At 36.0% G+C, this 11,057-nt stretch overlaps 1 protein-coding gene across 1 annotated transcript; it reads right to left on the bottom strand.

The window, feature by feature from the left end:
* Positions 1-3,857: 3,857 nt before the first annotated feature.
* On the bottom strand, positions 3,858-4,766 carry LOC104682648 (olfactory receptor 4F3/4F16/4F29-like). Its single transcript, XM_010389358.2, has one exon. The coding sequence runs from the start codon at positions 4,764-4,766 to the stop codon at positions 3,858-3,860; it is 909 nt and encodes a 302-aa protein (XP_010387660.2).
* Positions 4,767-11,057: the final 6,291 nt, after the last annotated feature.

Below are 11,057 nucleotides of genomic sequence, written 5' to 3' on the forward strand. Positions count from 1 at the left end.
ATCATAAATTTTACACTACTATTACTTCATTACACAATAATCTAAATAATTTTTGAAATTATTTGCCTCAAAAAAAGAAGAAACAACTCATATTTTTTATTCTATTAGTAAGTAATGTTCTTAACAGAAAAGGAAAATTCTTAATCTACTAGAACCAGGAGAATTCCATCTTCAAGAAAGTATTTTAGCTATTAAAAACACTGTCTACTGTATCACAGAGTTGATGAATTTTATTTTCTTTTAAACTTTTTCCTTAGCTGTTGCTCTTGCTAGAGCTACTAACCATCTTTAAAGAAGAAACTCATGATTGGACACAGTGGCTCGCTCATGCCTATAATCCCAGCACTTTGGGAGGCCGAGGCAGGTGGATCACCTGAGGTGAGGAGCTCGAGACCAGCCTAGCCAACATGGCGAAACCCCGTCTCTACTAAAAATACAAAAATTAGCCAAGCATGGTGGCGAGCGCCTGTAATACCAGCTACTCTGGAGGCTGAGGCAGGAGAATCACTTGGCGGAGGTTGCAGTGAGCCAAGATCGGCCACTGCACTCCAGCCTGGGTGACAGAGTGAGACTCTGTCTCAAAAAAAATAAAAATAAAAAATAATAAGAAGAAGAAACTCATATTTGTGATTCTATTCTTATCTAAGCTGAGAGACATCCATGTGCCTGTTTGTCACTGGTCCTTGATAAAAGTATTATTCAAATATGATCAAACTTTCTGTATATTTTTCTAATTTTCTTTAATAGATTTGTATTATTTTGTAATCAGAAAACTGCTCTAAAAAAGAAGAATCCTCAAAAATAGGCAAAATTCCTCTGATATACACATTTAGAACATAAGTATTGAGATAATTGGGACCCCATTACATTTTATTATCATCCAATCTACATTTTAAGTCTTATCTGTAAAGCTATCATGAGAAAATTTGTCAAAAACCCAATGAAATTTTCAAGTCAGACTCAGGGTCGAACATTATTAGTAATATTGGCATCCGTCTTCCTCCAGAAATTATGGCTTTCTTCAAGTCACAGAGCACTGGCAGAGAAAAATTAAAATTCACAGATTCTTAGATCATGTTTTTTTACCTCATGATCCCTATCAGTGGTATCAGCATACATTATATGTCAGCTCAAGCTCATCCCAAAGAAATGATTTCCACAAACTCTTCTCCAGTTTTCTGCATTCTGAATGCTTTCCTAGATCGGCAGCCCTCGCACCCCAATCCTCATAGTGTTGCAACATCCTATAGCACGCAGTAAAGCTAGTTTTCAATGTTTGTCTTCCAGAGTCACAACCAGTGATCTCAACTTACTATGGGCCATATTATGCTATAATGTGTACCAGAAACATCAATTCTTGAAAGTCCCCATTCATGCCAGAGAGACCAGGTTTTGGTGCTCACGTATTTATATGCTTTGTCAAAATGTGACATCAAAATATCTAAGATTACACAAACACCAAGATTTTATCAATCCTGTACAAGAAATCTGGAGAAGTAAAAGAATTCCAACCCTATACGGTAGGTGGTTTCTGAGGGCAGTCATATTATCAGGCTCACATTACAGAAGATCCCTCTGGTGGCTTTCTGGGGAAGATTCTGGGAGGAAGGGGAGGCGAGGCTCCATGCCCACAGACTGATTAGGAGGTGAGGAATAGGAGATCCTGGGCCAAGGAAATGACACTGAAAAGAAAGAGAAAGGGACAAATACAAGCAATATTTAAAAGAACAGACAGGGCTGGGTGCAGTAGCTCACGCCTGTAATCCCAGCACTTTGGGTGGCCAAGGCGGGCAGATCACGAGGTCAAGAGATCGAGACCATCCTGGCTAACACGGTGAAACCCCGTCTCTACTAAAAATACAAAAAAAAATTAGCCGGGCATGGTGGCAGGCGCCTGTAGTTCCAGCTACTCGGGAGGCTGAGACAGGAGAACGGCGTGAACCCGGGAGGCGGAGCTTGCAGTGAGCCGAGATTGCACCACTGCACGCCAGCCTGGGCAACAGAGTGAGACTCTGTCTCAAAAAAAAAAAAAAAAAAAAGTACAAAAAATTAGCCGGATGAGGTGGCGGGCGCCTGTAGTCCCAGCTACTCGGGAAGCTGAGGCAGGAGAATGGCGTAAACCCAGGAGGCGGAGCTCGCAGTGAGCTGAGATCCGGCCACTGCAGTCCAGCCTGGGAGAAAGAGCGAGACTTCGTCTCAAAAAAAAAAAAAAAAAAATCTCTGTGTCACCAAGATTCTAGCTTTAAAAAACTGGGTGGTATCATCAATCTGGGTGAGAATGCAGGAAAACCCAGTTTCTACAGGGAAAGTGACAAGTTTCATAAAAGTTATATATGGAATTGCTCTTTCCAGTTATGTCGTCTGGAGTTCATGAAAGAAGCCAGGACTAGTGTTAGAAATATGGGAGGATATTTCAGACGCATGCAACACTTAGGATGAAAGTTTTCAATGCATAAAAGCAAGGGGTACAAAACAGGAACGCCAACACATCTTTTCTCAAGTTCAAGAGGGTTTAATATTATAGCTAAGATTCAGTGGCAAATTTGTGTGGGAGAGAGGGTGAAGATTTGTCAGAAATATTCCTTTCGGCCTTGAACATTATGCTTCCAATTTCTTACTAACAGTCTATTGCTGCCACACAAGAATTGCTACAGGTCATTCTGGAGCTGATGAAGAGCAGGCCAGTTTCCTAAAAGGTTATTTAATCCACACTTGAATAATAGCAGGTTCACATGACAGCCACTTCTACTTATTTAGTAACCCAGAGAAGCACTGAAATACTCTCTTTGAACAATTATTTATACTATTTTTGAATAGTATATTTTTTAATAATTATGTAAAGTTTATCATGTGGAAAGTTTAATGTATTTCTTAGTTTATAACTTTATATCTCTTCATTTATAGACAGTTTTGTAATATATTTTGTAATTTCTACACTTTGTATTTGCTTTTCTTTAAGACAAGGTCTCACTCTATCACCTAGACTGGAGTGCAGTGGCGCAATCACATGTATCATTTGTTTTTTATTTAGTCATGAACCTGGTTCACATAAAATGGAAATATTTTGCATTTTTACTTGTTAATAAATCAGTGTTTCTTCTTTTCATCTCCAAAATATTTAATCCATTTATAATCATTTAATATTTATATACTTTTCAATATAAAAATATAAAAAATAACTTATTTAGGAAATAATTGGGATAAAAATAATTATCATGCACATTGTGTGGTATAGCAATTTACATCTTCTGGTCTTGAAATGTTTTCTTCATTAATAATATTAAAGTTTCCTGAGTTGTCTCTCTATGATTTTCCTCAAATTTTACCTTCCAATTATAACTGAACAAATTAAGATGTTGCAAAAGCCTCAAATGCTCGAAGCTATCTAAGCAATTATCTTTACTTTGTTTTTCCCTCAGTATATAGACACTGAGAAACTCTGAAGACATGAATATAGGTACACACGTGAATTAGAAGAGATAAACCTTTGAGAATCCATGTCAAGGAGAACAGCATCCAAAATTTGTTATTAATGGGAAATGTGCCCAGTATGTGAGATTTTAGCAATCACTATCACCAAAATCTTCAAAAATAAACAAGGATGCTACATTCAGAGAGTGAATTCATTTCTCATCAATATTTTCAGGATTCTTAAAGCAAGGGTTCCCCGTGAAGAACTAACCAGATCAGAACAGAATCTGTTGAGGAGAGATTTCACAGTAGATACTGAACACACTAACTCAACTAAAATGATTTGTGAAATGTTCAATTAAAGCGATTAATTTCCAAGAATAATCAAGATGAATCTAAATTTTTTTGGACTGGGAGAAAAAGAATTCTGCCTGATACTTAAAGCCCTAAGCAAGTTTCCTCATTGCTACCTTCATGTCCTTATTTCTAAATGTATAGATGACAGGATGCATAACAGGAGTAATAAGGACATCAAAGATAGCTAAAAATTTATCTATAGGTAAGGTAGGAAATGGCCACACATAGACAATAATGCAAGGACCAAAGAAGAAAACCACAACAGTGATGTGAGCTGTGAGAGTGGACAGGGCCTTGGATGAACCTCCTGAAGAGTGTTTACGAACTGTGACCAGAATAAAGATGTAGGACACAATCAAGATGAAGAAAGTGCCCATGGAGATGAAACCACTGTTGGCAGTGACCAGAAACTCCAGTCTGTATGTGTCTATACATGCAAGTTTGATAAACCGAGGAAAATCACAATAAAAACTATCCATTTTGTTAGGGCCACAAAAGGGTAAGTTTACAACAAGAGCCATTTGGGCCACAGAATGGATGAGTCCAACGGTCCAAGCAACAGCCATAAAAGAAATGCACGTTCTTAGGCTCATGATGTTCAGGTAGTGGAGGGGCTTACAGATAGCAATATACCGATCATAGGCCATGACTATGAGCAGCACCATCTCTGTACCACCAACAGTGTGAATAAAGAACATCTGAGTAATGCATCCTTTCAAGGAGATGACTTTATGTTTTCTGAAAAGGTCATAAACCATCTTTGGGGTTGCAATGCTGGAAACACCTGCATCAATGAAGGAGAGATTTGCCAACAGAAAGTACATCGGGGAATGTAAGTGATGGTCTGAGATTATAGTAAGCATAATGAGAATGTTTCCAAGCATACTTGCTACATAAAACATTGTGAAAAAGAGAAAAAGGAAAATCTGAATCTCCCAAGAACTCGTGAGTCCCAACAAGAAAAATTCAGACACCACTGACTGATTTTCTCCATTCATCAACTTCATGGGCAAGGCTGACCTTGAAGTTACCTGAAGAACGAAAGAGGAAGAAAAACATAATTCTTAAGTTGAAATTGACATTCTGGCTATGGAATAATGACACAAATGTCTACTACTCTGCTCAAGATTACAAGGTGATCTTGCAATTTTACACCGTTAGAATTTACATAGTACAAGGTTCATGGAGAGCCAGCCCCAGAATTTTTTCCACACCTAGATACTTGGTATTCTTTAATCATGTAGGCTGAAATTTAGTTTGGGCTTTACTGTATAATCAAGAAGAGAAAATGTAAATAAAGTCATCTACAAACTTAAAGAGAGATAAATCAGATAGTAGAGAGACTTGTGCTTCTTAATTGCTACATGGAAAAAAATGCTACAGAATGAAAAGTGTAAACATTGGGAAAAGTTATTTATTTTTGTTGTAACAGTTACTTATTTTGCATATATGTAGCCACCTTACTACACTTTGTAGTTTTTTACTGAAATATCTTGGGTTTTCTAGCCTGACAATCATGTCATCAGCAAAAAGAGATAACTTATTTCATTTTTTAATTTTTGTTGGTTTGATTAAAACTATATTCATTTCATTACCTCCTAATTAAGTTGGAAGTGCTATTATACTTTTCTATTCTGTTAATGGTTACTATCCTTTTTCTAGTGATACAATTCTGCACTCTTATTTTAAAATACGTCAACTATTTTCCTCACCGACATGTTCTGTTTCCTTTCTACTTTGCTCAAACACCAATTAAGATGACAACTTCAAAATACTTTTCTCCCCTGTTTACTTTTCTCCTCTTTCCACTTCAATTAAGTCAATTCTTTTTCATCCTTCTGGAATTACTATTGGTTTTACATATTGATTTTCATACCTCCTGTATCTGTTCTTCCTATTTTGTTTTCTTTAATGATTTTCATCTCATTATCTTTATCCTATGTGCTTTAAGATATACATTGCACCTAATCTTCCAGCCTCAAATTTGGATTTCAAAAATAATCATCTGGCCAGGTGCAGTAGTTCATGCCTAGAATCCCAGCACTTTGGGAGGTTGAGGCAGGAGGATTGCTTGAGCCCAGGAGTTTAAGACCAGTATGGGCAACACAGTGAGACCCCACCTCTACAAAAAATAAAAAGATTAACCAGGCATGATTGTACATGTCTGTAGTCCCAGCTACTTGGGAGGTAAGGTGGGAGGATCACTTGAGTCCAGGAGTGCAAGGCTATCCCAACCTGGGCAACAGACCTAGATGCTGTTTCTAAAAAAAAAAATTTAAAAGAATTAAAAAGAAATCATCTAAGCCAAGCACAGTGGCACATGCCTGTAATCTCAGCTAGTAGGTAGGTTGAGGCAGGAGAATCACTTGAGCCTAGGAATTCAAGGCTGTAATGTACTATGATCACACCTGTGAATAGCCACTGCACTCTAGCCTGGGCAACACATAGAGACCTCATCTCAAAAAAAAAGAAAAAAACAAATCATACTGTCTTTAAATTCATCTTCTGAATTGCTCTGCTCCAAAGAATCTTGTCTATGTTGCACTTGAATCTCTTTACATGCTATTATTATGTTTTATTAAAATAAGTATCTGCTTCTACCAGCAGCCCTGTATCAAAGATCAGCCTAATACTACATATATTTAATATATGCTTTATGCATATAAATTATGAGATTTGAGAAGAACATTCAGAAATATATGCCAACTACCTGATTTCAACAACTACTCAATATATCCAGCCTAGTCTGTTATTTTGTACACTCTAATCTCTCCAGAGATGTAAATGCCATCTAAAATACAGTGGTAGACTCCTTGTTGTGTTGTTGTAATAATGACTTGAGTTTTACAAAAGTGCCTTAAAAATCTTTGAAATAGATAAATACCACCGTATTGGGTTTGAAGTAAACTCTAATTCTCAATGACAATATTCTAACTTATTGCTTGTGATGAAGCAATTAAAGAAAAGTTGGTGAGAATTTGATATTTTTTAAGGATCCAAACTTAAAATTGAACTCATCTCAAATATTTTCCATCACAATACAGGCTGACCTTGAAGACAAGTAAAATTTTCTCTACAAGATAATAAAGAATGACAATTTAAAATAAAAATTCAATCATGTTAATCTTTTCAAATCTCAATTTAGGGTATTAGATAGTTTATTTAAACCCATGTGTTTTCCTCCTTATGTTTAATAATCTGGGCAGACAGGTAATATATTTGTTAAAAATGAATAACTGGTCAAACTCCTGGGTTTAAATATGACTTAACCATTTACCCTCCCATTTTTCCCTAACCTTAGACAACTTATCTATCTCATTGTATCTAAGATACTATCAAATTGAGTAATAATAGTTCTGGCCTCAAAATTTGCCATGGGTAAAGAGCTTAGAGCAGTTTTTGACACAGCAAGAACTCAATACTGTTAGCTGTAATGACACTATTATAAACATCCTGAGTGGCACTAAATTTGTCTGGTAGTTCACTTAACTCTCAAACTTCTGCTTTTGTCATTCTCTAGTTTTTCATCATTCCTTCACTACATAAATAAGAGCGTTATTTAAGATCTTGCCTCGTTCTCCTCCTCTAATGGGCTTTCTGTTTGGTCTTATCATACTCTCCCTCTAAAACTTGACCACTATATGAAAGGCAATATATATGGAAAGATCTAGTAGTACCACTAGCATATAACTTCTAGCTGAATCTGAGTAAGTATATCATTCATCCCCTACTTCTTTCCTAAACAGTACAGCCATATTTCCCTCAGCCTACTAAGCACTATTACCTAGATATTTATATATTACATGCACATATAAATTTTACATGACTGCAACAAAACCCATAATTACCTCTCTAATCCCCAATGCAGTTTTCCTCAAGATTTACTATATTATCACAAGCATCTCATCTGTCCTACTCCTCTCAAGCCTCTCATTTGTTTTCAGTAACCATTACTGAAATTCTATAATTCAGGACAACTGACCTCTCAATTTCTCCTGAATATGGCCATGAGATTACTTCTCCTAAGTAGCCCCTTGATTATATAACTAGTACTGCCAAAAACTGTTCAGTGGGTCTCATCACCTCTGAAAATACAAATTCCTAATCTAGAATCTACTGCTGTAATTTGGCTTTATACCATATTGCTAGTATAATCTCCCTTTATGCTTCTACTTTTCAGAAATATTTATTCCTCCTAATACTATCTGCTCCACTGCCAATCGATGACCCCCTTGCCTCCACGTTTCTAAAACTGGTCTCATGAGAATCACCAAATACCTTAGAGTAACTAAATCTTAATCCTCATGATCTCTCTGCATTATTTTACACTGTTCACCATTTCCTACTGTCTGAAAAATCATGTAGATAGTGAGATATGCAAAACTTTTATCATCTTCCCCTATTGGTAATGTCTATTCTATTGGCTGAATCTAAAGAGGATACCTCTTCAAATAAGAATTCTAACTAGAGTCATTAACATAGAGAATGATAGAATCATCATTGCTTAGAGGCCAAAGAGCAGATCATACCTAAATGCACAGTGCACAAAGTAACTTTAAATATACACAAATTACAAATTTCAAAATCTGCTTTGGCATTCTGTTGAGTGTTTCATAAATTGTTTTCTTTACTCCTTTCCAAACCCTCAGACATAATCTACTAAGGACGATTATTTAGGATTATTTACTTCTGCTAAATCCTCAGTAGAGATAGAAACTACTACTATTCTCCAGATAGTGATCTTTTATACAAGTGAAATCATGCCCAAAAATCCATCAACTAAACTTACTAGTCAATGACTCAATCATAGAGTTATTTAACTATTTACCTCTCCTTAATTTTATGATATCCATAATAAACACTTTTCTGTTATTAATGCCATCTCTTTCTCAACCCTTTTAAACAGGTTGGTCGTTCTTCTCTGATTCTCTTCACTATCTACACATCATTTAGCACATTAGCACATTAAGGAATGTGCTAATAAATCTTGGTTATAAAACATTAATAAGGATCTCTCTAATTACAAATATAATCCAATTATTTCCTGAATCTTGAAGGTCATACTTCTGTTAATTCTGATCTCATATTGGGCTTTAGAAAACAATATATTATAGATGTACTATATCCTCTGGAAATCAAGATATTTTATGTTAGAATATCATTAGTCCTGATGATTAGCTCTATCAGTTAAAAACTCATCTGAATTGAGAATGCTCCTATTCTCTCACATAATTACAACTAAGTCAATTTCTTCAAGTTCTGTCCTACCATAAATGCTGCTTGTTACTTTTTATCCTTTTCATTAACATTTCCTCCAGGAAACAAATACCAAAATTTATACCATGGATTTGCTTTTCTCCTTACAGTTTATAGCCTTTAAAAATCTTTCATATCTTTTGTTACAAAATAGCCCATGAAGAATGTAGGAAATGTAATATGATCCATATTTTACAGATTAGAAAATAAGGACTTGAAGAGATTATATGGATTGCCTGATATTGCACACCTAAGTATCCAATTCAAACCAATTTTGCAATTGCTTTTTTAAAATGTAAGTGATTAAAAAAGAGTATCTGAAGGAAATGTCAAAATTTTAGCAGTTACCATTTTTCTATGGAGGGACTATGTGTGTTTTTTCCTCTTCTTCCTACTTTATTTTATAAATTTTCTATGGTACACATACATTTCTTTTTAAAGAAAAATATTAAAGAGCAAGTTGTCATAAATAGCTCTTATTATTTTGAGGTACGTTCCATCAATACCGAATTTATTGAGCGTTTTTAGCATGAAGGGCTGTTGAATTTTGTCAAAAGCCTTTTCTGCATCTATTGAGACAATCATGTGGTTCTTGTCTTTGGTTCTGTTTATATGCTGGATTACGTTTATTGATTTGCGAATGTTGAACCAGCCTTGCATCCCAGGGATGAAGCCCACTTGATCATGGTGGATAAGCTTTTTGATGTGCTGCTGAATCCGGTTTGCCAGTATTTTATTGAGAATTTTTGCATCAATGTTCATCAGGGATATTGGTCTAAAATTCTCTTTTTTTGATGTGTCTCTGCCAGGCTTTGGTATCAGGATGATGTTGGCCTCATAAAATGAGTTAGGGAGGATTCCCTCTTTTTCTATTGATTGGAATACTTTCAGAAGGAATGGTACCAGCTCCTCCTTGTACCTCTGGTAGAATTCAGCTGTGAATCCATCTGGTCCTGGACTTTTTTTGGTGGGTAGGCTATTAATTGTTGCCTCAATTTCAGAGCCTGCTATTGGTCTATTCAGGGATTCAACTTCTTCCTGGTTTAGCCTTGGGAGAGTGTAAGTGTCCAGGAATTTATCCATTTCTTCTAGATTTTCTAGTTGATTTGCATAGAGGCGTTTATAGTATTCTCTGATGGTAGTTTGTATTTCTGTGGGGTCAGTGGTGATATCCCCTTTATCATTTTTTATTGCATCTATTTGATTCCTCTCTCTTTTCTTCTTTATTAGCCTTGCTAGCGGTCTGTCAATTTTGTTGATCTTTTTAAAAAACCAACTCCTGGATTCATTGATTTTTTGGAGGGTTTTTTGTGTCTCTATCTCCTTCAGTTCTGCTCTGATCTTAGTTATTTCTTGCCTTCTGCTAGCTTTTGAATGTGTTTGCTCTTGCCTCTCTAGTTCTTTTAATTGTGATGTTAGAGTGTCAATTTTAGATCTTTCCAGCTTTCTCTTGTGGGCATTTAGTGCTATAAATTTCCCTCTACACACTGCTTTAAATGTGTCCCAGAGATTCTGGTATGTTGTATCTTTGTTCTCATTGGTTTCAAAGAACATCTTTATTTCCGCTTTCATTTCGTTATGTACCCAGTAGTCATTCAAACCCACAGCTAATATCATACTGAATGGGCAAAAACTGGAAACATTCCCTTTGAAAACTGGCACAAGACAGGGATGCCCTCTCTCACCACTCCTATTCAACATAGTGTTGGAAGTTCTGGCTAGGGCAATCAGGCAAGAGAAAGAAATCAAGGGTATTCAGTTAGGAAAGGAAGAAGTCAAATTGTCCCTGTTTGCAGATGACATGATTGTATATTTAGAAAACCCCATCGTCTCAGCCCAAAATCTCCTTAAGCTGATAAGCAACTTCAGCAAAGTCTCAGGATACAAAATTAATGTGCAAAAATCACAAGCATTCTTATACACCAGTAACAGACAAGCAGAGAGCCAAATCAGGAATGAACTTCCATTCACAATTGCTTCAAAGAGAATAAAATACCTAGGAATCCAGCTTACAAGGGATGTAAAGGACCTCT

The sequence above is a fragment of the Rhinopithecus roxellana genome, chromosome 5 (genome assembly GCF_007565055.1).
Source record: "Rhinopithecus roxellana isolate Shanxi Qingling chromosome 5, ASM756505v1, whole genome shotgun sequence".
Classification (NCBI taxonomy): Eukaryota; Metazoa; Chordata; class Mammalia; order Primates; family Cercopithecidae; genus Rhinopithecus; species Rhinopithecus roxellana.